General features: G+C 48.4%; 2 protein-coding genes across 3 annotated transcripts; one reads left to right on the top strand and one right to left on the bottom strand.

The window, feature by feature from the left end:
- Positions 1-2,495: 2,495 nt before the first annotated feature.
- On the bottom strand, positions 2,496-3,967 carry LOC123167705 (26S proteasome non-ATPase regulatory subunit 14 homolog). Its single transcript, XM_044585561.1, has 2 exons — positions 3,463-3,967; positions 2,496-3,383 (listed from the first exon to the last, which is right to left on the bottom strand). Exons 1-2 carry the CDS (start codon positions 3,599-3,601, stop codon positions 2,593-2,595), a joined length of 930 nt encoding a protein of 309 aa, XP_044441496.1. The 5' UTR covers positions 3,602-3,967; the 3' UTR covers positions 2,496-2,592.
- A 13,180-nt stretch (positions 3,968-17,147) lies between these two features.
- On the top strand, positions 17,148-20,499 carry LOC123166771 (protein PHOSPHATE STARVATION RESPONSE 3). 2 transcript variants are annotated; one of them, XM_044584569.1, is made up of 8 exons: positions 17,148-17,454; positions 18,162-18,879; positions 19,010-19,226; positions 19,324-19,400; positions 19,501-19,540; positions 19,634-19,703; positions 19,794-19,857; positions 19,992-20,499. In XM_044584569.1, the coding sequence occupies exons 2-8, from the start codon at positions 18,202-18,204 to the stop codon at positions 20,208-20,210; spliced, it is 1,365 nt and encodes a 454-aa protein (XP_044440504.1). In that variant the 5' UTR covers positions 17,148-17,454; positions 18,162-18,201; the 3' UTR covers positions 20,211-20,499. The 2 variants fall into 2 exon arrangements, with proteins under 2 accessions (XP_044440504.1, XP_044440505.1); XM_044584570.1 differs by having other exon boundaries at positions 17,170-17,454; positions 18,165-18,879.
- The last annotated feature ends 6,933 nt before the right edge of the window (positions 20,500-27,432 follow it).

The raw sequence follows: 27,432 nt of genomic DNA, 5'->3' as shown, positions 1-27,432 counted from the left end.
CAAGGGGAGGGGGCGGCGCCCCCCTCCTTCCTTCTCTCCTCGTCCTTCCCCCTTCTCCCACTTGGAATAGGAAAGGGGGGTCGAATCCTACTAGGTTTGGAGTCCTAGTAGGACTCCCGCCCCATGGCGCGCCTCCTCCTTGGCCTGCCTCCTCCTCCCCCTCCTTTATATACGTGGGGAGGGGGGCACCCAAAGGCACAACAGACAATCTCTTAGCCGTGTGCGGTGCCCCCCTCCACAGTTACACACCTCGGTCATATCGTCGTAGTGCTTAGGTGAAGCCCCACGCCGGTAACTTCATCATCACCGTCGCCACGCCGTCGTGCTGACGGAACTCTCCCTCGGCCTCAACTGGATCAAGAGTACGAGGGACGTCATCGAGCTGAACGTGTGCTGAACACGGAGGTGCCGTATGTTCGGTGCTAGGATCGGTCGGATCGTGAAGACGTACGACTACATCAACCGCGTTGATATAACGCTTTCGCTTTTGGTCTACGAGGGTACGTGGACACACTCTCCCCGCTCGTTGTTATGCTTCTCCTAGATAGATCTTACGTGATTGTAGGATTTTTTTTTTGAAATACTACGTTCCCCAACAAGGAGTTCCATAGGTTGTCGATCGGGTTAAAGCTAAGACGCATTGCAAGAGTGCGTCAACCTTGTCAACCAACGCTGCATCTGAAGAACATGTGAGCTCTGTCTTCAATGGAATTACCACAGCGGGGGTAGAAAACCGAGGCCAAGAACGTTTTGTGGTGCAATTTCTCCCTTGTGTTAATGCGATCAAGATGGAACAACCATCCGAAAATGCAAACCTACTTCGTACCCTCGATTGCCAGGTCAAAGCAAGAGAGAGAGCTGCGTACCAAGTGCGTCATATGCACCCTTGGTTGTGAAGGGGCTCCCATTTAGCAGCATCATGTTTCTAGCACAATAGCTAAGGTACCTCCTGCAGTAGAAGTCTCAAAGCAACACGTTCATCGACAACAGTTAGGGTTAGCCAGTTATGTAAGCCTAAATCGACCCATCCTGCAAAATTTGAGCAACTAAAGTATAGGGTTTAGTGTGGTGCAAGTAAAGCGCATGGAATGATGCAAAGTGGCTCTGGTAAAACTCATATGTCGAGCTCAAAGAAAATGGAGGAGCCATTCCCCACCGAGCGGTGGGGATGTCACGTAGGCTATGAAGATGTTTGAAAATGACCTTCCAAGAAAGGAGCCGCTTGTTGTGAGGGCCAATGTGAAGTGGAGATTGGCGTACGACCTAGTCCTTCCAAGGAAGGCTCGGGAGTGGAGGAATTTGGAAGCAAATTCTAGCATAAGACCAAAAATTTGTGCTTGCAAATTCTCAAGATGAAGGCTACCATGAACCCTATGGGTACACACTCCGTCCCACGCCACAGGGCATTTTTCCTCAGAGAAGGAATCCTCGCGAGACCAGAATAAACTCCTCCTACGTTTGATGACACTTTTTCACATCGTGAAGTAGAGCATAAAATGTGTGGGAAGACTGTCAAGAACGATCGACAGAAGAACTAGTCTTTGACCTCGCGATTACTAAATGGCAAACCAGCCGAAAAGATAAACGTCACACCGGTTGATAATTGGTTGGAACGCTAAGGGTAGTTTGTGCAGGGTTAAGGGATGCCGATATTTGCGGAAAGGGTGCAACGTCCGTGGCCATAGTTGAAGCCATGGTAGGAGCTTGAAATGGATAGGCATTTAGCGGGATGAAGGTAGTTTTTGCAAAGTTAGTGGAGAGGTCCTGGCATGAGGAATGGTTAAGCAGGTTCGAAAAGGACCCTCGACTGCATCGTTGGCCTGTTCAATAGACGCCACAACGCTATTGTTTTGCAAGTAGTAGCCATACGTCGCATGTGCTATCCTAGGCCGGGAGAATTTCGGTGCTCGGGTGCCAGCCCAATTCGACTTCCACTTTTCCCCACATCAACCAAACACATCCCAAATCTACACCCGCCACACAAGATTTTGTTCCAGCCAAGGAATTTACATTCCCAAGTCAGGCTCCTAGTAGGAGCATTGCCCTAGGGATTCCCCACATCCTTGCTATGACTTTCAAGAACTGAAAATCATCGCCCACTTTTGAGTGTGTTTGGTCGTTCAATCAGTTGTGATCTTATATCCCATCTGACCATTGCCGAGCTCCATCGGTGTATTCTCTTCATCACAATTAGAAGATGTTATAATGTTTTTCTGATTTGGATGCACATAGACACATTTTAGTGTCCTTGTTCACTCATTTAGTCCGTATGTAGTTCATAATATTTTTTCGAAAAGAAGGATGACCCGCGGCCTTTGGATCGAGCGATGCATACAACCATCATTATTATAGTAATGCTAACCCGTCAACTTAAAACATACTAGATATGTTATTCAGAAGAACCGAAGAGCAAGTCAGTTTTTTTTTTGAAAAGAGCAGAGTCGATCGTCAATATCTCTTCGGCAGCATCTGCTCCTTGCAAAAAGCGATCACTGTAGACAAACGAACATCATCCAACTATGAAACTGGCACAATCAGAAGTAGGAGTATCAATTATAGTGCTGAACCGATGAAACCCAAGCCACATACTCCCTAGAAGGTGACCGTGTCGAGCATCATGCCCAGCGTCTGCACGATGTTGCCCGACATGGCGGCCTCGGCTCTCTCCCCAAGCTGCTTCTTGGCGTCCGGCCTGCCCGCCCTCACCACGGCCAGCCTCTCCGGCGGCGTCACGTCCTCCTCCCTGACCTGCGCGTCGTACTGCACCGCGAGGTCCCGGATCCCGCTCACGGCGCCGGCGTTCTCGTCGTCGTCGAACCTCTGCAGGACAAGACCGTCGGACCAGCGCTTGCGGTTGAGGCAGGCGAGCATGCGCTCCTCGACCTCGTTCTGCCGGTGCCCGATGGCGAGCGAGTAGTAGTGCACGCCGAGGCCGTGGACGCGCGCCTCGAGGGAGGGGCGCACGGTGCCGCCGACGTTGGAGGTGGTCTGGCGCGGCTCGTGCCCCGTGAGCATCGCCGCCGGGTTGATGAGGCGGAAGGCGTCCATGACCACCTTGCCCCTGACGCTCTGGATGGGGTCGAGCACGACGGCGACGGCGCGCGGGTTGAGCTGCTCGAAGCTCAGCTGCGTCTGGACGTCGGTGCCCGAGAGCCAGCAGCCGAAGCCCGGGTGGGAGTGGTACCAGCCCACCACCATCTCCGGCCGCCCCGTCTGCCGCAGCATGTCCATCATGTTGGTCTGGAAGGCGTGGTCCACGGACTCCACGCTCACGCCCGTGCCGCTCTGCGGCATCGCGAACACGTCCACCACCGTCACCGTGTACTCGTCCACGAACTCCCCCAGCATCAGCCCCATCACCTCCATCGGCACCCCGGCGCGCGCTGCAACCATCCATAGATCAGATCATATCAGATCAATGCAATTAATTTAAGATTGGTCGTCGATTAGTTGGCTGCGTACCGTGCTTGAGCATCTTGAGGAGCGCGACGGGGGCGATGTAGATCTGCTCCGACGAGTCGGGGAGCGGCGTGTCGCCGCCCGGCGGCCGCGCGGGGAGGCCGGCGCCCGCCAGCAGGCCAGCGAGCATGTTGTCGTCCATGGATCTATCGGCTGTCTCGCAAGCTTGATCTGGTCGTGCAAGTCACGTCGGCGTATCGATCTGTCCGTCCACGGCCAAAGGAATTATCGACGGCGAGGACAACGAGGGCCATATTTATCACGTCGCCTTTCCTTTCCTTGTACGTGTCCGGGACGAACACCCTGGAAGCGGATCGGGCCAGAAAGGAAAGGAAGGAGATATGAAACGGAAAGGCTCGAAAACCATCTGAAACGGAGGACACGGCGGCCCGCAAATATGTACCTCGCCGACGTCCGGCGACCTCGGCTCCGTGTACAACCTGCCTGCTTGCATTGCACCCACCGATGCGTATGGCGAAACGGGGGCTTTCGATTGAGCGTACATACTGCCTTTAGTGCCGTCATGAAATTCGGATGGACAAATGTAAAACCAATAGTTAACGGAACAACCAGCAAGACAAGTTGTTAACCCTCATCAAAAAATAAGAACAGAAAAACCATATCTCAACCTATGCCGGTCATCTCCGAACAACCGTAGCTCCTGCCAAGCTCTTTTGCGTTGTAGTTGTTTTGTCGTGGTGGCTATCTTTGGCTAGCCGGATGTGGAGTGTACGCTATACTCGTTGTTCGCAATGAGTTGTACTTATTTTATACTGTACTTAATTTCTTTTTTTTTATAAAGTTTGATACGTAATTTGCGTCCTCTTGGGAAAAAAAAAGCAAAAGAAGTTGTTCTTTGGCTGCTCAGCTTGTTTTTCCATGTCCTTTGTGTTAACCGAACACGCTTTACAAGTGTACGGCACTAGCTTACGTAGGGAATGTTAGAAAATATTACATATGCATCAAAATGTTTTGCCAACCAACCCATGGTTGGATGGTTAGGAGGACAATGGTATCCCAACTCATAAGGGTTTAAGTCCTGATGCTCGCATTATTTCTAGATTTATTTCAGAATTTTTAGCGATGTGCGTTCAATAGGAGGAGACGTTTTCATCGACTACGAGGCACCTGTGCTGACTTCGTCAAACTCAAGACGATATGTCGGCTTAGTCTCTCGGATGTGATAGGGGTAGGGTCTACGTGTGTGTGTATAAGGATGAGTGTATGCTCGTATATATGAGCGTCTGCGTCTGCATCGTGTTCTAAAAAATATATATAACACTTCTTTTTGTAGGGTAAAAAATATATGCGGTTTTGGTAGCCTATAAGGCGTCTTATATTTTGGTATGGGTGTAGTAGCTTATTAAATCTATGTTTTCATGAACTTCAGTGGATGTAATTTAAATGGATTTGGAAGGCTAAAGTTGACTCTTAAAATCCAAATTTTCTTATGGCAGTTATTCCAAAATGTTGTGCTCACTAGGTAAGTTATGAAACAACAAAGATGGCCTGGTAACCCATGCTGCTCCTTTTGTAGGGGGGTTGAGACATCCCAACACCTGCTTTTTTACATGCCATGTTGCTTGAGTGGTCTGGAGATTAATTGGGGTGGTGCTGGAAATGGATCTGTGCCCTAATAATCATTGGCAATACTACACTTGGTGCGACACTTTTCTTCCTTTCTTTTTTGAAGTGGTTGGCGCATGGCTTTAAATTAGTGAAGCCCTTATAACACAACAAGCAGTACAACACAACACAATTGTACAAAGCAAAAGAAAGAATTCTAGCAAGATATAGGGGTGCCCAGGAGCATCCACAAAAGCTCAAAAAGTAAAAAAAGCGAGACACTAGAGCCCTTAGACATGCTCGAAGGACCAATGATATGAATAGAGCCAGCTCGAGAAGGAGATCAACCAACATAGGTGGCTATATCAATGTCATCATATCGCATGGGCCCAGCAGACTAACGTCATCCTGTTCCATCGCCAGAAGGAGCCCCCAGCTTCTCGGCCTGGCTCGGGAGACGCCGCACCATTGAACGATGGAATACGCACCGCCCTAGAACACAGATAGAGACTAGGGCCAATATATCAAAGTAACTCTTCCAGCACAACCACCTCGGGAAACCTGGCTCCGCACGGGAGCGCTAGCGACTTTGAGAAGGTAGAGCTTCTTCTACTTGTCAAGCCCATACAAATACATGCATGAAACAACGGGCAAGCCATGGACATCAAACCATGGGTGGAGCTACGTACATATCAGAAGGCCGATCTCCCCCTATTCTAGGAGAAAGCATCGGGGATTATTTAGGGGGCATCAAACCGCTTGGTCATCTGCTCGGCAATCCCCCTCTCTTTGTATTTTCTGTAATTAAAGAGAGAAAAGACATTAGAGCAACTCCAACGGGCCAACCCAAACGGACGGCACATTTGTCTGTTTTTTGTCCGTTTGGGTCGACCGTCCGCCCGGTGTCCGCCCAATTTTGCATTTGGATCGGCAGTGCGCCCAACGCGCCGACCCATTTCATGTCCGCATCAACTTTAAAAAAAAAGGCTCGCGGCCGATCATGCCAGCGGCCATGTCTCATCATGCCGGCACCATGCCAACCCGGCATACAATGCCGGCTTTAGAAAATATCACCACAGTTCATGCTGGCGCACTCGCCAGCCGGCTGGCACACATGCCAGCACACAAAAAAGGTTGGGACTTGAGAGTTCGACCACGCCATCGCGGCCCCCGTGGTCATGCCAGCACACCCGTCGACATAAAAAAAGACGGCGCTCGCCGCCATAGATCACTCGTCGTCGAATTTGAGCATGTCGGCCTGCATCTTCTCGAACCACGGCCTCTTCCTTGGCGACACGGTGTTGAGATCCACCTTCATGATCTCCACCCCGGTCATCATGCTCGCGAGAGCCACTTCTTTGGCCATGGTCTTGGCATTGGCGGCCTCGATCTCTAGCATCTTGGCTTGCTTCTCCGCCTTGAGCTCAAACATCTTAGCTTGCTTCTCCGTGTCCATCTCAAGCCTCCTCCTTTGGATCTCCATGAAAGCGTCCATTGCTTTGAAACGCCGGCACTCCTCCTCCCTTGAGTCCTTCTTGTTCATCATGCGCTCCATGCTTGCGATCAAGGCGTTGGATGCCGCATCCCGCTTGTCCTCCTTCTTGGAGTTGGTCTTCCCTCGCGGCCGTGCCGGCTCGCCCTCCCCAACCTCCTCCACGGCTTTCTTCCCCCACGCGACTTGAGGGCGGCATATTGCGCCTTGAACTTCTCCTCGTCCTTGATGACCCGAAAGCAATGGAAGAGGTTGAAGCACTTGCCGTTGTGTTGAACATTGAATGCCTCCAAAGCTTGAAATGCCTACAAAATGTTTCCATGCAAGCATATGGGCAAATGATATGCAAATGAACACGCAAGCATGAACTTGATGACACAAAAGAGGGCGGCTTGCTAGCATACCATGTCTTGCATGCCGATGCCGCTCACGGGGCGGGCTTTGATGCTCTCAAGAGCGGGTACACGTGGAAGCCGGGCACCGGGTTGCAAGCCGACGCGCGGGGCGAGTCGGGCAGAATCATCCGAGGAAACGCCGATGAGCCGGTGCTGGCAGCGGCGACGGGGGCGTTGAGGAGGCCGTGCTGGCCAGGGTTTAACCCTAGCATGTAGAGCGTTGGTGACCTCCTGCTGCGCGGCGGCGGCGACGGCGGCCTGTGCGGCGGCCTCATCTCTCGCGTCCACGGCGTGCCTCCGGTCCTTCCTCTTGGCCGACTCCCTTTGCCCGATGTGCGGGCGTCAGTGGCTTCTTTGGATTGGCTGCGGCAAAGGTCTTGCGCGGGGCACGAGGCTTGCCTTTCCCGGCGGGGGCGGGGGCGCCGGACGAGGCGAGGGAGGCGAGGCCGGCGGCGGTGTCGAGGTCGATGGCGTCCTCCATGGCGGGGTGCGGGGCGGGAGCGCGTGGGCGGGAGGATTTTTGGGGGAAAATTGTGGTGGCTGCCACCGACCGGTGGGCCTGGGGAGAGGAGTAGGCGCGCGCGCGCATCCATCTCGTGTCCGCGCCGACGCAAATCCGGCTCAAAAATGGGCCGGGAATGGGTAGGGAGGCGGACGCGCGTCCGTTTGGGGCGCGTTAGGCCGACTTTTGTGTCCGCGCCGATCCAAATGAACGCCATCAAGACGAAATGGGTCGCCCCATTGGAGTTGCTCTTAAAACTGCATCCTATTGTGAAATATATCATTAAATTAGGATAAATTATGACAAGAAATAATGTTCATGAATTTTAAAATCTTTCAATTTTCTTAAAAAATTACAAATTTTAAAAAGATCGTGGATTTTTAAAATAAGTTTTGTATTTCAGAAAATGTTCATGAATTTCAAACATGTCTAGTGTTTCTAAAAATATTCACAAATTCTAAATATTCCGAATTTCAAAAAATATTCCTGAATTCGAAGAATAAACGAATTTTAAAAAATATCCTGGAATTTAATAATATTCATTGGACTCTTTTTTTTTTACAAATTTCAAAAAATATAACCAAATCGCAGAAACTGTTCACGGAATCATAAAATTGTTCCGGAATTTCATAAACTATTCCTGAATTCAATTTAAAAAAATTGTTCATGCTTTAAATTTTATTTTGGGAATTTCAAAAAATGTTCATGCTTCAATAATTGTGTGCATATTTCAAAAAATGTTCGTGTTTTCAAATTTTGTTCCAGAGTTTCAAAAAAATTTGCGTTCCAATTTTTTTTAATTTCAAAAACTTTCCTGTTTTTAAAAAATGTTTGTATTTGATAATTTTGTTTCCGGAGTTTCAAAAAATGTTCGTGTTTTCCACGTTTTGGAATTTTAAGAAACTTTTCCCTTCTGAAAAAATGTTCGCATATTCATTTTTTCCCAGAATTTCCGAAAATTGTTCAGTATTTTCAAAAAATGTTCCCTTTTTAAAAAATGTTTGATTTTTTTTAAAAAATTGTTCACAAATTTAAATGTGTTCGCATTTCATAAGACATCCCCTTTTTTTTCAAACAAATGTTTTGCATTCGAAATTTCAAAAGAAAAACTCGGATCTGTGATGGTTTTGGTTTTTAATAGTTTCGCACACCTCAGTATTCAAATATGTCCGTTAGCTCAAGTGGTAATAGCTTGTCTTTTGGAACTGGAGCTCCTGCGTTTCATCCCTACAGAACGCGACTATTTTTTGAGTTGTATAGGCTCGCGCTATAGTCGCTAGCTTGCGCCGGCCCAGTCGGATATCCGCCTGTGCGTGCGGCTGGCAATTTGTCGCAAAAATCGGCAGATAGGAGCTCCCCTGCCAGCATGATGCGGAAATCCTGTTTGCCGCTCGTTGCGGCAAGTAGTCGAGGCGACGCACAAGGCAGATCGACGTGCGTTCGGATGGGCCAGCCCGTTCAAATGTTTGAGCGAATCCGGTTTTGGTAATCTTCTAGGTGGTTCCCAGCCAGTTCTTTTGGTTTTCGGAACCTTCTAGGAGATTCTTGAATCGGTTTTTCTATTTCCCTTTTTTCCCCTCTTTGTTTCTTTTCTTTTTCTGTTTTAATTTTTTCTTTTCTTTTTCTATTTTCTTTTCTTTTCTTTGCTCTTTCGTTTTTCTTTTTCTTTTTGATGTTTCTTTTGTTTGAGAATTTGAAAATGTCTATTCGGAATTTTATAACATGTTCTCATTTTCAAAATTTGGTACCAATTAAAAAAATGTCCTTAAATTTCCAAAAATGTTCCCGTTTTCAATATTTGTTCAAATTTTCAAAAAAAATCATGTTTCAAAAAGTCTTTTAGGAATTTCAAAAAATGTTCCTGTTATTAAATTTTGTTCACAATATAAAAAAAATGTTCGTGTTTTAAAAAAGTTCAGTAATTCCAAAAAAATATTCCCATTTAAAAAAAATTATGTTCATGTTTTGAAAAAATTTCAGGAATTTCAAAAAATGTCCGTTTTTCAAAATATTTTCAGAATGTCATTCATATAATGTTTATGTTTTGGAAAATGTACATGAATTTCCAAATATGATCTCATTTCCAAAACTTGTTCACAATTTCAGAAAAATGCTCGTGTTTCAAAAAATGTTCAGGAATCTCAGAATGTGAGAAAAATTTCAGTTTTTCCAAAATTGTTCACGTTTTGAAAAATTGTTAGGTTTTGCAAAAAAAGGTTCATGTTTTTTCTAAATTCGGATTACAAAAAAAATTCACATTTTCTTCAGAAAAAAATCTTGGAATATCAAAAATATACGCGACATTTCAAATTCTTCAAAACTTTGAAGAAATGTGTCTAAATTGTTTTTTCCAAAACTCAACCCAGCCGTCTGTTGTTATAGATTTTCGCGCCGCAACTTTGAGTAGTAGCTTTGTGGTGTAGTGGCAAGCTGGTCGTGGTCTACGCTCTATTGTGAGCGAGATCTTGGTATCAAATCCCAGTGTAGCATACTTGTTTTTGTTTTTTAGGTCGCGCGCGATACAGGAAACAGAAAACGCATCGATGGGCCGGCCCAGTCATGCGTCGCCTGTGTGCGTCGAGCTCATCTTCGACGCAGAATGCGTCATATAGAAGGTCCCAGCATGATGTGTATTCCTTTTATTTTCGTAACCTGAGTTCTTCTGTTTGTACTCAGGAAGCCAAGCCCATGGACCATGGATCTCAGCAGGTTTGCTTATGCGGCCCATAAATCACACCATTCGTATTGGCAAGCGAAAAACAGATATATTGGCATCTGGGAGTTTGGATGTATCCCAAATGCCGAGTTTCATCATCATCACAAGAAGAAAGAAACATAGATGTATTCCTGCATCGTGGCTCCATTATACCCACTGATGACTAACCTCATACTGTATCAAACAAATAAATGCAATTTTTGATGATTATTATATGTGTCAGTGATTGCATTTGACTGCCTTGAGGTTGTCACAATTCACAAACATCAACAAAGGTGCAGTTTCGGTCTATGCGTCGGTGCTCAATGATATACATCGTCGGATGAAGGAGTTTGATGAAGTTTGTTTTCGGTTCGAGCCTCAAGAGTCTAATTGTGAAGCCCATGATTTAGCTAAAGCATCTTCAACTCTTGTAACTGGGCGCCACTTGAGGCTAGGGGTAGTGCCTGACATCATTTGTATTGCAGACACCAATAATTTAATGAAATCCCTAGTCACCCTAAAAAATAGTTGCGTCCTATGCTTTTGATTTTCAGAAAGAAAAAATAGACCTATTCCTGCACCGTGGCTCCACATCCACTAAAGACCAATTTCAATTCAAACAAAAAAAATGTAACTATAGCCAGGATCGGACGAAGGGCCCAAAATATCATCGTGATGATAATTACATGGACGATGACAGATGCTTTTTGGCCGCACTACATGCATCATGCCCACTGTTCCAGGGACAATGGGAGGAATCAGGCAGCAGTAAGCAAACCCGCAAAGAAATGGCAAGTTGGTCGTTCATCACTCAGCACCATCAGCTAGCGCAAACGCACCAAAAACACGTCGCCGTAGTTTATTTCCCCGCTTCCCGCGTCGTGGTCAGCACAGGGCAGAGCGGAGCAGAGCAGCGGGGCCCGGCGGAGAACGACCGGCTCGCGTCGCCCTGCCCGTCGCCGTCGCGGCGGGGGCCATCGCTGCGAGCCGCGGCCCGACGAACGAGCTCTGTTGTTGCGTTGTGCCAGTAGCACTCCGTGGCTCCGTACGCTGACGCCCCTCCCGGCCTCCCCACGTGATCGAGGGCCCCTCCTCCTCCTCTGTCCGATGGGGGAACGGAATTGCTTCACACACGATACAGCATGAACGATCTGCGAACGATGCGTTCTCAACGCATCAGCTAAAAAAAAAAACCAATCGCCTCCTGCATGCACGGACGCGGTTGGAGCTGCCACATGGGATCGTCCATGAGTCGGCTGCTGGGTTGTCGTGTGTATAGCAGCGCCGATGGGGGAAAGCAGAGCGAGAGCGAACCGGGCCGTCGTGTCCGCAGCGGTGCCGTGGTGAGCGGTGACTCCGACTGCCGTCGCTACGGACGAGGCGGGCACCATGGCCACGGGGGGCAACGGGACGAGCCGCGGAGTCGCACGCGGCCTTGGCCTTTTCTCGCTCTCTTGTTTTCATAGCATCATCGGAGAGGACGCACCCAACGCTTCAGAGAGGCCAGGAGCCTTGATGACTCGGTCGGGGCTGTGCGCTCTGTCTTTGGGCGGACAGAGACGTGTGCGCGCAGCGGCTGGCAATTGCCGCCGGTGGCCCGCCCACCGGTAGCGATCTTGTCGCCGAGTGCTCCGGTTCCGCGGCCTCGCTTTTGGGGGAAAGCGACCCGCGCTCTGCTCGGTTGGTTTGGATGGGCCTGCCAGGCCCACCCTCCGGGCCTCCATGGACCCTGCAAATTATGTAGTGGTGCAATAGCCGAGCGCGCGGGAGGACCGAAGAAATCGTATGATTGGGGGCCGTGGATGCTGCTGGATATACCCTCTCCTCCCGGCGTCCAATTCACGAATTTCATAATATCGAGTACATGAACAATCAGCGGTGGAGGCTTAGAGATTCCGTAGCAGTTTGGCAAAAACACATGTGGTTGGCCCTCACAGCAGCCAAATGGTGCTTTGGGTTCGTTCATCGCCAGACCTTGCTTGGAGCGGTGTTACAGGCAGCAGGCTGGAAATGCAGCACAAATATATCGGGAAACTCCATGCGTTTTACCGCCAATCATGTACATAGCGTGCTGGCTGCGAATTGCCACGGTCGAGATCTTTACCTAGAGCCCTAGACGCACCTGAACCCGGTCGATTCGCAGCTGGTGGCTGAGCGGCGGCCATGTCAGCGGCATCAGCCACGAGACAATCGACCCAAATACAGTACGTGCGTTACTCGTTTTTTACCGGGTTTTCATGACGACATGTGATGGGCACCCGCCATTACGGACGCGAACAGATTCGCTTCCTTCCTCCACGGCCCTACGCCAGCCAGATCGATCGGAGACGGCGCTGTTTTGACATCTCGTGGTTCACTCCACCGCGACCGTCTCAGATCTCGACGTGAACTGCGCGCGTATGCTCTTTTTATGCCGCCGCATATTCCATCCGCTCCCGGGCTGTCCAGCGGGCGGAGACTGACACCCAAAAGGCCTGACGTCGAGAGGAGGAGAAGACGGCGATAATAGTACAGCGACAGATGCGTTCACCTCTCGCCAGATGACAAAAATACTCTAGTAGGCAGTGGTTAAGATCTGTAGACAGTAGACTGTGTGCTTGTACTACGGCAAGGCAATTCTGCATGTATGATCTCCTCTTCTGAAACATAGCAAGAAATCCCGTCTTGCATGCTCTGGAAAACTATGGGAAAAAAAAGAGAGTCACACGTTGGGTGGAGATTTGTCCTTGTGAGTTTCCATATTAAAACGTCATAAAATGAGCTAGAGAACATTAAGATGGTGAACAAAAGTTACTGAACGATCATACTTTTGTAAGCAAGTTATTTTTTTAACACACTTCTGTAAGCAAGTTGCGGCTACTACATCGATGGCGATGGCGAGTCTTTTCAAAGGAAAGGCAAGCTGAGCAGAATAGTCGAAACAAAAGGGACGGATCAAAACGTCATCGCACGCAGCGGCGTGAAAAAGAATGCGCGCGCGCATCTTCTTGTCCCTTTCCAACATATCCGAGACGGACTTCTTCCACCCAAACGATCGAGCCGCCGGGCTTCATCATCTCAAGTAGAAAGTCGCACGCCTTTTTTTTTTCACTGCACGCACGACGACACAGCCTAGAGCCTAGCTTGTTCACCGGTACAGAAGTGCTAGTACGCTGGCAGACAGTGCACAAAAGAGCCTGCAGGGCTCAAGAAGATTCATGTGCCGTTCTTGCATTTTTTTTATTACCTCCGTCTTAAATTATTTAGAGCAACTTCAAGGCGCCAGACTCAAACGGATGCGTGCCCAACGCGCGTGACCCATTTCATGTCCACGCATAAAATTTAAAAGGTCCACGGCCGTAAATCGTTGCCGGCGGCTATGCCATCGTCTCAGAGTTCATGCCGGTGCCATGCCAGCGGCCGGCATACAATGCCAGCCTCAAAAAAAAAACACTACGTAGTTCATGCTATCGCACTTGCTAGCGGCCGGCACACATGTCAGCACATAGAAAATGGGCGGGAGTTCGACCACGCCATCTCGGCCGTGGTCATGCCAGCACACTTGCCGGCATAAAAAAAAGGATGGCGCTCTCCGTCATAGATCACTCGTCGTCGAACTTGAGCATGTCGGCCTGCATCTTCTCGAACCATAGCCTCTTCCTCGGTGACACGGTGTTCAAGTCCACCTTCATGATCTTCACTCCCGTCATCATGCTAGCGAGCGACACTTCTTTTGCCTTGGTCTTGGCATTGGCGGCCTCGATCTCGAGCATCTTGACTTGCTTCTCCGCCTCCATCTCAAGCATCTTGCCTTGCTTTTCCGCTTCGAGCTCAAGCCTCCTCCTTTGGATCTTCATGAAGGCATTTATTTGCTCTTCCTTGTCTTGCCGACACTTCTCGTCATTTGTGTCCTTCTTGGTCATCATGCCCTCCAAAGTGGCATGCAAGGCAATCGACGCCGCATCACGCTTGTCCTCCTTCTCGATGATGAAAGGGTTGGCCGTTTCGTCGTCACCCGCCACCGGCATTCTGTCGAACAGGTTGCAAGCGCCGGGAAGCATGTCGGCTGGTATCTCCCGCGGCGTTTCCTTGCCCCTCCGGAGGATGATGCACCGGCCACCGGCGTGGTGTTGAGGTCGATGGCCGGCCATGGGCGCGGGCGCGGGCGTGGCCGGTGCCACCACGCTCACCTCCGGTGAGTATTCCCCGGAGAAGCGGGAGGCTTGCGGATAGACATGGAAGGCAGGAATTGGCTGCGTGGCAGACACGCGCGGCGACTCTGGCAGCACCATCCGAGGAAATGCCGACGAGCCGGTGCTGGCCGCAGCCACAGTGGCGCTGACGAGCCCGTGCTGGCCAGGGTTTAACCCTAGGTAGAGCATGGTCTCCCTCGTTGCCGCAGCGACTCGGGCATTGGTTTCCTCCTGCTATGCGGCGGCAGAGAGGGCGGCGACGGCCGCTGCTTTGATCTTTGTGTCCTGCGCGTGCCTCTGGCCCTTGCTCTTGGTCGACTGCATGCCCCGCTCCTCGGGCGTCAGCTGCTTTTTCTTGGGCGGCGCCGCGGTCTTGCGGGGCGCACGGGGCTTGCCTTTTGGCGGAGGCGATGAAGGTGAGGCCGAACGAGGCGCAGGAGGCGAGGCCGGCGGCGACGGCGTCCATGGCGAGCGACCGGAAGCGCGTGCGGGCGGGAGTGTTTTAGAAAAGTGGAGGGAATGATGGTCGCTGTGCCACCGACTAGTGGGCCAGGGGAGGAGTAGGCGCGCGTCGCGCGCGTATGCTTTGTGTCCGCGCCGACGCAATTGAGGCCCAAATTTGGGCCATGAATGGGTCACCAGGCGGACGGAAAGCGGACGCGCGTCCGCTTGGGTTGATGCGTTGGGCCGATTTTTGTGTCCGTTTTGACTCAAACGGACATGCGAGGACGAAATGGATCGGCGTGTTGGAGTTGCTCTTATCTTAGATTTATCCATATACAAATATTTCTAGGATATTTGGCAAAAAAACCAAATATATCTACGATGGAGGGAGTACATTCTGGACAACAAACTTCATATGCTCCAACTTAACACAAACACTCTGTTAAGATAAACATGAACATGTAATGCAAGGTTTACGACGGCGAGAGGTCGCATTCCTTCTAGGTCCACCACAGTCCAAAAGAAAAGAAAACCCAGCTTAGTCTTTCTTTTGATTAAAAAGAAAGGGCAACCACGTAAATTCACTACAACCTCTTGTCGTTTGTGGATCTGCATCGGCCAATCCTAGCTGTGGCTACAAGGACGAGCCGCTAAGTTAATCAAGTGGGTGCCTAGGACACCATACGTGCAGCTGCTTTCTCATATTTTCTGTCGTTCCAAGTGGGTGCACAGTACAGTGCTGACAAATCCATTCAAAATGGAGTGATGATTGGAGCACCCACACCACGATCGATCGATGGTGATTAATTAGATTAGAGTGTGTTGCTTGCAAGTAGTGTTATGTCCATGAGTTGGTCTCTAAGATGGGATCTAAAATTTGAAAATGAAGAAGCTAAAATCAAAACTAGTTTCTCCTGGAGCCTAGAGGCAGACCACACGAAGATCTCAGGGCGTACCCAACAAAACTAGCCCTATTTTATTTATCAAAAAAAAAAAAAAAACTACTACTAACCAATTAGCCCCCCTCTGTTTGTTTTGAGTGGCCACTTGACCACGTTACAATTATTGATCCAACAAGACCACACTCACAGAGTCACAGTCACGGCTGAGCTCACACAAGTTGCAGTTACTAATTATAAGATCAATTAGCATTCCCATTTTCTCATACAGACAAAAATGATGGGATTTTTGACTACATGTTTAGCTTGATTTGTCCGCTTTGCTTCCCTCACCAAGCACCTCGGGATCATCCTAGGCCTACACAAACCTAGTTGCCACTTGCCACTTAATCTACTCCTTAACTAACACCGATCGGCCCCTCTTATTATCCACTCTACATTTTCCAAGATGTGTCGCACTAACCACTGAATGAAACTAAACAAAATGGCCATCGTTTTCGAACCACATTGCACTCACACACCACCCTCCTGTCCCATCATTTATTTCAGCCATGGCTTGTGCATGACAGCCGGGCCCCGCCGGGCCGAGCTGCTAACCATGATTCTTCCGGAGCACTCATTGTGTTTGTTTTGGTAATATAATCCGATTCCTCGGTGGCCAATGTCGCTTGCCCTCTCGATTGCATCAGAGGTTGCCCCAGATTCCATGCATCTCACACTTTTTCTACTGTCGTTGGTTGATTAGCCCTATGCTTATGTCAGACACACTACCAGGACTAGTTTAATTTGAAGTCGTGGTCGCTTGCTCCATCCATCTTGCTCTTGACAATATGCGATGCCTTTTACTCTTAACAATCTCCCATTTTTGTACTATATAATTGGTTGCACCCACCAGTTACCAATGTTTTATAACAAGTATGTTGCCGAGCATTATTTCAGGATAGCAACACATATAATTAGTAGTACTAGCATTGGACAGCCATGGTCGCATTGACACACACCAAACCTGAAACCCCAGCCAAAAATGGCCTGGTTTACACCACCCGGAAGAAGAATACTACCTTCGTCCTTCGTCCTGGTTTATTGGTTTTTATTGTAATCCGTGCCAAATTTTGACCATAAATTTAACTAACAAAATGTTCATGCACGTCAGTAAAAATTATATTATTAAAAACTATGTTCAAATACGAATCCAACAATATAATTTTTGTTGACATGCATTAACATTTTATCAGTTAAAACTTTGATCAAAATTTAGCACAAATTACAATAAGGACTAATAAACCAGGACGGAGGTAGTACCAGAAATGGTTGCTGGCGTTTTGTTGTAAGAACTGACCTCTGATGCAGCCCCGCTCCAAACTTCCCGAAGGCTAAAAGAAGAAAAGGAATGCGCTGACGGGGATCGTACTTTAGCTAGTAACATCGACAGAAAATCAGGAATAATAAAAACACATTACACAAAAAATAGGACAAGGAAGGCTACACAGTTAATAGGCAATCTGGAAATTTAAACAGGGCATCTGAGAGACCGAAGCAAAGCAGCCAACCATAATAGAGTTGGAGTAGTACAAGAAAATGTGCAGTATAGTCACCAAGCACCAATGATTTGCAGGGAGAGAGATAGATAGGACTTTTTCTTAGGCCTCTCTGACTCTCCCTCTCTCTCTCTCTCTAGGGAGAGGGGAGCTGCTGTTGGATAAGAGAAGAGAAGAGAGGAGAGCTAGAGATAGGCAGATTAGCATCCAGATTAGCCCGTACAACCCATCTCGCAGATTCTGAATCTCCTCCTCGCCCTACAGTCCATCTTCTTCTCTGGCTATCCAGGTGAGGCTGCCCGATGTTACACAGATCCCTCATGCATTTTATCTCCTTGGTTCCTCGGCTCTAATCTACAGTCGGAGCCATGGTTCTTTGCGTTGTTCTGGCGAGATTTAACCATGCTTTCAGTGTTTTTTCGGCTGAACTTTTCTGTTGGTTAGTGCTGGAATATGTGATTTGAAAGGGGAAATAAAGCTCGCTTCCTGATTTGGTTTGCCTTTTGTTTTTCCCATTTCCGGTCGATGTGCCTCTTTGTCCTCTTTCAGGTTTTCGTTCCTGTTTATCCTCTCTCATTTCCTGTGCGTAGACACGATTTTTCACGAGCTGTGGTAAACAACAGCAATTTGTCTTTAAATCATGTCGAACTGCCTGCTATTGTTTTTCTTCTTCTTCACTTGACCTCCTAATGCTCTGAATTTGGCACCTGTGCTGTGTGTGCTGTGTGCAGTACCGGTGCTAATCACCACTAATTCAGATCTAACCCTCTTGCCACATCACACATTATATCACTTAGCCAGAAGTCATGACACTGTGTGAATTAATGGTAGCTCAAGCATAAAATGCATTCTGTGGTCATAAACAAGCTCCTTCTGCATGTACATAAATTTCTTTGCGAGGAACTTCAGTATATACATTTTCTGAATTGCATTTATACTCTGAATGAACTGTTTGTTTGGGTAAGTACTAACAGTCATCAATTCTTGTGTCTTCAGCAGTGTATTATCAGGCCACTCACTAATCAACTGAAGCAGCATGAGCTCCCATGGTGTTGTTGCGGTGAAACCAATCGCCGCGCCGGACAAAACAGCGCATTCTTATGCCTGTGGATCCGCACAGTCTTCAGTTCATAAGTTGCTGGATGCTAAACTGGACCACCTTGGGCTGTTGGATGACAATCTGTCATCCACCAGCCAGTCATCAGACATCAAGACTGAACTGATCCGAACGTCGAGCCTGGGAAGAAGCAGCCTACCATTTAACCTTCAGAGAAGAAGCCCTGAGCCTGATCCTGAAAGCCCATTGTCTCATGTCTCGCACCCCAATTTTTCAGAGCCCATGGCCTCAAACTCTTCAACGTTCTGCACAAGTTTGTTCTCGTCATCTTCGACAAACTCGGCGCCGTGCCGGCAAATGGGTGCTCTGCCTTTCCTGCCTCACCCTCCTAAGTATGAGCAGCAGGTTCTCCCAGGGCAGTCATCAACCTCCTCCCTGCAGCTTAGTGGTGACACAGGCAATGTTCATGACGAAGCTGAACAGACAGATGACATAAAAGACTTCCTCAATCTTTCTGCTGTAGATGCTTCTGATGGCAGCTTCCATGGTGAAAACCAAGCGTTTGCTTTCGCCGAGGCCGAGCAGATGGAATTCCAGTTCTTGTCTGAGCAGCTAGGAATCGCCATCACCGATAATGAGGAGAGCCCCCAGTTAGATGTGAGTCCATTGCCATTTGGTGCATTTTTGTTTGTTGCAGTGTGAGTGTAAAAAGCTCTCCACTGAACTTGTGCAGCATGTCTGAAACTCACTCCTAGTATTCTTCTTCATCTGATATGTTGTTGTTCAGGACATATACGACACGCCGCCGCCTCAAATGTCGTCGCTTCCAGTGTCATCCTGCTCCAACCAGAGTCTGCAGAATCCAGGGTCTCCGGCTAAACTGCCGCTTAGCTCATCGCGGTCATCTTCTGGATCTGCAGCAGCTAACAAGTCAAGATTGAGGTGGACACTGGAGCTCCACGAGCGTTTTGTAGAGGCCGTGAACAAGCTCGAAGGACCTGACAGTAAGATGGCTGCTCTGCTTTCATTTCCGAAATGTATTTTTAATTTTCTGTTTTCCACTCTAAATACTCCAGTTCACTTCAACATCTCTTATTACAGAAGCAACTCCCAAGGGCGTTCTGAAGCTTATGAAAGTGGAAGGCCTGACCATCTATCATGTAAAGAGTCATTTGCAGGTACTACTTCAGGGCTATTTCCCCACTTCACTGAAAATGAAATCAAACATCTCTTCTTCTTTTCATTGTTACTCATAGTTTGCCTGTCTTTGTTGTACAGAAGTACCGACACGCAAAGTATATCCCAGAGATCAAAGACGGTAAACAAACTACAGAAGATAAATATTGCTCACAAGTAATCGGTATCGGCGCTTTTTGCGATTCTGAATTTTGATGCATACTGTTGTCTGCAGAAAAGAAGGCTTCCTCGGACGTTAAGAAAGTACAATCAGGTAGCAGTGGAAGTGATCCGTTCAAAAACAAGTAAGCTCTCTTAATTATTACACCGGAGTGCATGCTTAGCAAACACCATGACCTTAGAAATTTACATCTCTTCCCTTCTCGTTTTATTAGGAACTTGGCAGAAGCTCTACGGATGCAAATGGAGGTTCAGAAACAGCTCCATGAGCAGCTAGAGGTAGTCTGAAACTCTGAAATGCAGTTCACTGTTGTCATATGTGTCAGAATTCAGACATACTTCTGAAGTTCATATTAGAAAATTGTCTGGAGTCTGTCGATTTTCTGACAGTCTGCATGCTTAATCTTGGCCAGGTGCAAAGGCAGTTGCAGCTACGCATAGAAGAACACGCGAAGTACTTGCAAAGGATACTGGAGGAGCAGCAGAAGGCCAGCAGTGGCATCTCGCTCTCACTGAAAACTCCGACGGCGCCGTCCGTGTCGACGTCGAAAGACAGAACTGAACCTGAAGAGGCCACCACCTCTTCACCTCAGACGACCAAGAACAGCGAGACAGGGTCCCCTTGTTCATAACAACCGTCACATCGTCCGGTGCTTCGCCATTGCCGGCAGCCGGCGGAAAGCTCACCACTTCCTCGGTGGCAGAGCTGTGGTGGTCACGATGATATACACACGAACATTGTAGTTCGAACGAGCTTTAGGTTTTAGCCAGTGGTCGTCAGTGGATGCATGTATATTGTATATAACTCTCACTTTGGGAATAGGAAATGGGGGAACCAATAAGCCGATCATAGCATGGTTTTGAATTTGCATCAAGCAGTGCCCAAAATCGAATTTGCATCAAGTATTTGGATATTTGTTACATTTTTTGGGGTCGAAAGATCGAAAATGGCCTTTGGTGGCCGAGCTACCTGCAGGCCGGAATCAGCCCCGTCCGTGCTCGTCACGATCGACGTCAACCGTGCATGACGCTCCCGTATATTGACTGTATTCGTAGAAGAGTCCGCTGTACAGCGGCCGTATTTGCGTTTTGATATTCTGTGCGGGCTCACGTACACCATGTGCAGCACAGCTCCACGTCGCCGTCAAGCGTGCATCACTCCAGTTTCATGTACGCGGCACAGGAGTTGACTCCGTCAACATGTGCCATGCCAAGGTGACTGTTCGTTACCGTCGAGTCCAGCAAGAGCCTTTTGAGTTGTTGAAAACCACACCCTGTGCATCTCCATCCTCTCGTACAGCTGCAGCGGTCGTATCTTGAGGAGCCATGTCGTTTGAGTCACCAACGACCTCGCTCTCATCATTGCGGTACGAGGCAACATTGGCTTCCACCGATCGGAACTGGTCTTCGGCGCTGCTGCTGTCCATGGGTTCAGAAGAAATCACCTCAGCGGAGCGCCCGCGAGCTTCATGGATGGAAGCAACCACAGACTCGACAACACCCAAAATAGCACCCGCATCTAGCCTAGGAATCAACCTGTAGCACACACACGATTCTCAATCAGCCAGATCCAAACCAACAACTGGAGACGAAGGACTCAAGGACAAATCGTTGCGAAATCAAGGAGTAGAATATCCAAGTCAAAACAGATTTCAGTTTGGAAGAAGTAAGAGCAAGAGAGATGAGTTACATTTTTCATCCCCTCTTATTTTCCCACTTCCCCAAAATGCCCCTGCACCATGTAGCTTCAGAAAGGGCATTACTAAACAGTATAACTCAGCTAGCTAGGAGCCTCTACAGTAATTTGATGTTTTTGGCCATCGGATCGCTGTTATGTACGCACAAGATTTCCCCAGTTGACGCGCTCGCCCAGGTCGTTCACGTACTCAGGCCGTTTCACGGGCTGCTGCTCCGCAGAATGAGCTCGGGCTTCTCTCCGTAATCGGGCCCATAAAATCAAAGGCCCAGGTCAGTCAAACGTGCAAACACTTCTTCGTTGACATGTTAACAGGCCTGGTCCTCCAAGGTTTTCTGGTGCCCAGCCCTTCATCCCTCTTTTCGTTCGTCCGCGATGCGCCGCTGCCATCCTCCGTCCCGTCTGTGCTTCTCTGTTCGTTCGCTCATTCGCGATGCGCCGCCGTCGTACTCCGTCCTGCCGGCAAGCTTGTCCTCTGCGTCGGTGCCCTCCTCCCGTGATGTACTGTTCCTCCGCGGTGTTTTTTAATGTCGTGTCTTGCAGCGTTTCTCCCTGGTGGTTGTGATGGTCGCTCAACAAGCCGTCGGCGTCCATCACTGGCTGTCCTCCTTAATCTGCCTCCATGCCCTTGCAGCTGTACCGCCACCCGACTGTGCATCTTGATCTGAATTCAAGGGCAAGGTAGACCTTCTCCCCACCTTTGTTGTAGTTTTCATATCAGCCGAGCCTCTGCAGGTGAACTAAAGCATTTCTTAATCTTCCACAAGTATCCAGTTTGAAGCCTAGCCATGCAGAAGATTAATGAGACACTTTCTGACAATAGTTTGACAGGAAGCATGCAGGCAAGTTCAGTTGCAGGTAAGCACTGCATGGATGTAAAATTCTGTAGTCATGGAGTAGTATTTTGCATGACATAGATAATGTGACATTTACCTTCGTTCTTCCAAGTGTTTTCTAATAAGTTATCCTTTCAATGTGATAGTTTGATTCTTCAGGTTGTGGCCTTCTGCGCCATCGTACATATTCTGTACTGCGTTGGAGAAGAGAGTGACCGATGGAGTAAAAATTATTCCATGAATGCCCCCTTGATGCATGAGACTAAGAGTTATTTAAACGGAACTGCTGTGCAGACGACGGATATGTGCACGATCATTGCACGATGAGCATCTAAGGGTCTGCTGCCGGCTGTTGCCATGGAATGGGTGGAACTGATGCATTGTCGTGCACATGTCGTCTGCCCAGTATCGTGTGCATAACAGTGCTCTTATTTAAATGGTACATGGAGACAATAACTGAGATAAGCATCGTCTTTTTTTCCTTGACCCATGCTGTGAATCACGATGTGTTGTTAAAAAAATAAGGGCGGGCGCTGCAACGCGCGCCACCATGATCTAGTAGGAGTAGTATATAGTGTGGAACTGCAAACCCTCGTTCTTCTCTGTTCTCCCCCAAAATTTCAGTTTCCCCCCAACCCGAGGCGGCCATCGTCTCCCCCCAACTTCTAGGTCTAGCGGCACGTCGGCCATCGTCCCCCCTCCCCCCTGTTGGAAATATGCCCTAGAGGCAATAATAAATGGTTATTATTATATTTCTTTGTTCATGATAATTGTCTATTATTCATGCTATAATTGTATTGTCCGGAAATCGTAATACATGTGTGAATACATAGACCACAACGTGTCCCTAGTAAGCCTCTAGTTGACTAGATCGTTGATCAACAGATAGTCATGGTTTCCTGACTATGGACATTGGATGTCATTGATAACGGGATCACATACAAGACCCAATCCTAAGCATAGCATAAAAGATCGTGTAGTTTCGTTTGCTAGAGCTTTTCCAATGTCAAGTATCTTTTCCTTAGACCATGAGATCGTGCAACTCCCGGATACCGTAGGAGTGCTTTGGGTGTGCCAAACGTCACAACGTAACTGGATGACTATAAAGGTGCACTACGGGCATCTCCGAAAGTGTCTGTTGGGTTGGCACGGATCGAGACTGGGATTTGTCACTCCGTGTGACGGAGAGGTATCTCTGGGCCCACTCGGTAATGCATCATCATAATGAGCTCTATGTGACTAAGGCGTTAGTCACGGGATCATGCATTGCGGTACGAGTAAAGAGACTTGCCGGTAACGAGATTGAACAAGGTATTGGGATATCGACGATCGAATCTCGGGCAAGTAACATACCGATTGACAAAGGGAATTGCATACGGGATTGATTGAATCCTCGACACCGTGGTTCATCCGATGAGATCATCGTGGAACATGTGGGAGCCAACATGGGTATCCAGATCCCGCTGTTGGTTATTGGCCGGAGAGGCGTCTCGGTCATGTCTGCATGTCTCCCGAACCCGTAGGGTCTACACACTTAAGGTTCGGTGACGCTAGGGTTGTAGAGATATATGTATGCGGAAACCCGAAAGTTGTTCGGAGTCCCGGATGAGATCCCGGACGTCACGAGAGGTTCCGGAATGGTCCGGAGGTGAAGAATTGTATATAGGAAGTCCAGTTTCGGCCACCGGGAAAGTTTCGGGGGTTACCGGTATTGTACCGGGACCACCGGAAGGGTCCCGGGGGTCCACCGGGTGGGGCCACCTATGCCGGAGGGCCCCGTGGGCTGAAAGTGGAAGGGAACCAGCCCTTAGTGGGCTGGGGCGCCCCCCTTGGGCCTCCCCCCATGCGCCTAGGGTTGGGAACCCTAAGGGGGGGGGGGAGAGCTTCCCCTTCCTTGGGGGGCAAGGCACCCCTTCCCCCCCTTTGGCCGCCGCCCCCCCATGGAGATCCCATCTCCCTGGGCCGGCGCCCCCCCAGGGGGCCTATATAAAGGGGGGGGAGGGAGGGCAGCAACACAACAGCCTTGGGCGCCTCCCTCCTCCCCTGCAACACCTCTCTCTCTCTCGCAGAAGCTCGGCGAAGCCCTGCCAGAGACCCGCTACATCCACCACCACGCCGTTGTGCTGTTGGATCTCCATCAACCTCTCCTTCCCCCTTGCTGGATCAAGAAGGAGGAGACGTCGCTGCACCGTACGTGTGTTGAACGCGGAGGTGCCGTCCGTTCGGCACTCGGTCATTGGTGATTTGGATCACGGCGAGTACGACTCCGTCATCCACGTTCATTGGAATGCTTCCGCTCGCGATCTACAAGGGTATGTAGATGCACTCCTTTCCCTTCTTTGCTAGTAGACTCCATAGATGCATCTTGGTGAGCGTAGGAAAATTTTAAATTATGCTACGATTCCCAACAGTGGCATCATGAGCCAGGCCTATGCGTAGTTACTATGCACGAGTAGAACACAAAGCAGTTGTGGGCGTTGAGTTTGCCAATTCTTCTTGCCGCTACTAGTCGTTTCTTGTTTCGGCGGCATTGTAGGATGAAGCGGCCCGGACCGACCTTACACGTACGCTTACGTGAGACTGGTTCCACCGACTGACATGCACTAGTTGCATAAGGTGGCTAGCGGGTGTCTGTCTCTCCTACTTTAGTCGGAACGGATTCGATGAAAAGGGTCCTTATGAAGGGTAAATAGAAATTGGCAAATCACGTTGTGGTCATACGTAGGTAAGAAAACGTTCTTGCTAGAAACCTACAAACCACGTAAAAACTTGCAACAACAATTAGAGGACGTCTAACTTGTTTTTGCAGCAAGTGCTATGTGATGTGATATGGCCAGAAGATGTGATGAATGATATATGTGATGTATGAGATTGATCATATTCTTGTAATAGGAATCACGACTTGCATGTCGATGAGTATGACAACCGGCAGGAGCCATAGGAGTTGTCTTTATTATTTTGCATGACCTGCGTGTCATTGAATAACGCCATGTAAATTACTTTACTTTGTTGCTAAACGCGTTAGCCATAGAAGTAGAAGTAATCGTTGGCGTGACGACTTCATGAAGACACAATGATGGAGATCATGATGATGGAGATCATGGTGTCATGCCGGTGACGAAGATGATCATGGTGCCCCGAAGATGGAGATCAAAGGAGCATAATGATATTGGCCATATCATGTCACTATTTGATTGCATGTGATGTTTATCATGTTTTTGCATCTTATTTGCTTAGAACGACGGTAGTAAGTAAGATGATCCCTTATAATAATTTCAAGAAAGTGTTCACCCTAACTGTGCACCGTTGCGAAGGTTCGTTGTTTCGAAGCACCACGTGATGATCGGGTGTGATAGATTCTAACGTTCGAATACAACGGGTGTTGACGAGCCTAGCATGTACAGACATGGCCTCGGAACACACGCAATACACTTAGGTTGACTTGACGAGCCTAGCATGTACAGACATGGCCTCGGAACACGGAGGACCGAAAGGTCGAGCATGAGTCGTATAGAAGATACGATCAACATGGAGATGTTCACCGATCTTGACTAGTCCGTCTCACGTGATGATCGGACACGGCCTAGTTAAACTCGGATCATGTTTCACTTAGATGACGAGAGGGATGTCTATCTGAGTGGGAGTTCATTAAATAATTTGATTAGATGAACTTAATTATCATGAACTTAGTCTAAAATCTTTACACTATGTCTTGTAGATCAAATGGCCAACGTTGTCCTCAATTTCAACGCGTTCCTAGAGAAAACCAAGCTGAAAGATGATGGCAGCAACTATACGGACTGGGTCCGGAACCTGAGGATCATCCTCATAGTAGCCAAGAAAGATTATGTCTTAGAAGCACCGCTAGGTGAAGCACCAATCCCAGAGAACCAAGACGTTATGAACGCTTGGCAATCACGTGCTGATGATTACTCCCTCGTTCAGTGCGGCATGCTTTACAGCTTAGAACCGGGTCTCCAAAAGCGTTTTGAGAAACATGGAGCATATGAGATGTTCGAGGAGCTGAAACTGGTTTTTCAAGCTCATGCCCGGGTCGAGAGATATGATGTCTCCGACAAGTTCTTCAGCTGTAAAATGGAGGAGAACAGTTCTGTTAGTGAGCACATACTCAGAATGTCTGGGTTGCACAACCGCTTGTCTCAGCTGGGAGTTAATCTCCCGGATGACGCGGTCATTGACAGAATCCTCCAGTCGCTTCCACCAAGCTACAAGAGCTTTGTGATGAACTACAATATGCAGGGGATGGAAAAGACCATTCCCGAGGTATATTCAATGCTGAAATCAGCGGAAGGGGAGATCAGAAAAGAACATCAAGTGTTGATGGTGAATAAAACCACTAAGTTCAAGAAGGGCAAGGGTAAGAAGAACTTCAAGAAGGACGGCAAGGGAGTTGCCGCGCCCGGTAAACCAGTTACTGGGAAGAAGTCGAAGAATGGACCCAAGCCTGAAACTGAGTGCTTTTATTGCAAGGGAAGTGGTCACTGGAAGCGGAACTGCCCCAAATACTTAGCGGACAAAGAAGGCCGGCAACACCAAAGGTATATGTGATATACATGTAATTGATGTGTACCTTACCAGTACTCGTAGTAGCTCCTGGGTATTTGATACCGGTGCGGTTGCTCATATTTGTAACTCAAAACAGGAACTACGGAATAAACGGAGACTGGCGAAGGACGAGGTGACGATGCGCGTCGGGAATGGTTCCAAGGTCGATGTGATCGCCGTCGGCACGCTACCTCTGCATCTACCCACGGGATTAGTTTTAAACCTCAATAATTGTTATTTAGTGCCAGCTTTGAGCATGAACATTGTATCTGGATCTCGTTTAATTCGAGATGGCTACTCATTTAAATCCGAGAATAATGGTTGTTCTATTTATTTGAGAGATATGTTTTATGGTCATGCCCCGCTGGTCAATGGTTTATTTTTGATGAATCTCGAACGTGATGTTACACATGTTCATAGTGTGAATACCAAAAGATGTAAAGTTGATAACGATAGTCCCACATACTTGTGGCACTGCCGCCTTGGTCACATTGGTGTCAAGCGCATGAAGAAGCTCCATGCAGATGGACTTTTGGAGTCTCTTGATTACGAATCATTTGACACGTGCGAACCATGCCTCATGGGTAAGATGACCAAGACTCCGTTCTCCGGAACAATGGAGCGAGCAACCAACTTATTGGAAATCATACATACCGATGTGTGTGGTCCAATGAGTGTTGAGGCTCGCGGAGGATATCGTTATGTTCTCACTCTCACTGATGATTTAAGTAGATATGGGTATGTCTACCTAATGAA

This window comes from Triticum aestivum, chromosome 7D (assembly GCF_018294505.1).
Source record: "Triticum aestivum cultivar Chinese Spring chromosome 7D, IWGSC CS RefSeq v2.1, whole genome shotgun sequence".
Lineage (NCBI taxonomy): Eukaryota > Viridiplantae > Streptophyta > Magnoliopsida > Poales > Poaceae > Triticum > Triticum aestivum.
This window is presented reverse-complemented; position numbering and strand designations above follow the sequence as displayed.

Coding starts and splice junctions, on each gene's coding strand:
- LOC123167705 (XM_044585561.1), bottom strand. CDS start 3,601: ATGGACGACAACATGCTCGCTGGCCTGCTGGCGGGCGCCGGCCTCCCC. Junction 3,384..3,462: donor CCTCAAGATGCTCAAGCACG/GTACGCAGCCAA, acceptor GGATGGTTGCAG/CGCGCGCCGGGGTGCCGATG.
- LOC123166771 (XM_044584569.1), top strand. CDS start 18,202: ATGAGCTCCCATGGTGTTGTTGCGGTGAAACCAATCGCCGCGCCGGAC. Junction 19,401..19,500: donor ATGTAAAGAGTCATTTGCAG/GTACTACTTCAG, acceptor TTTGTTGTACAG/AAGTACCGACACGCAAAGTA. Junction 19,541..19,633: donor TATCCCAGAGATCAAAGACG/GTAAACAAACTA, acceptor TGTTGTCTGCAG/AAAAGAAGGCTTCCTCGGAC.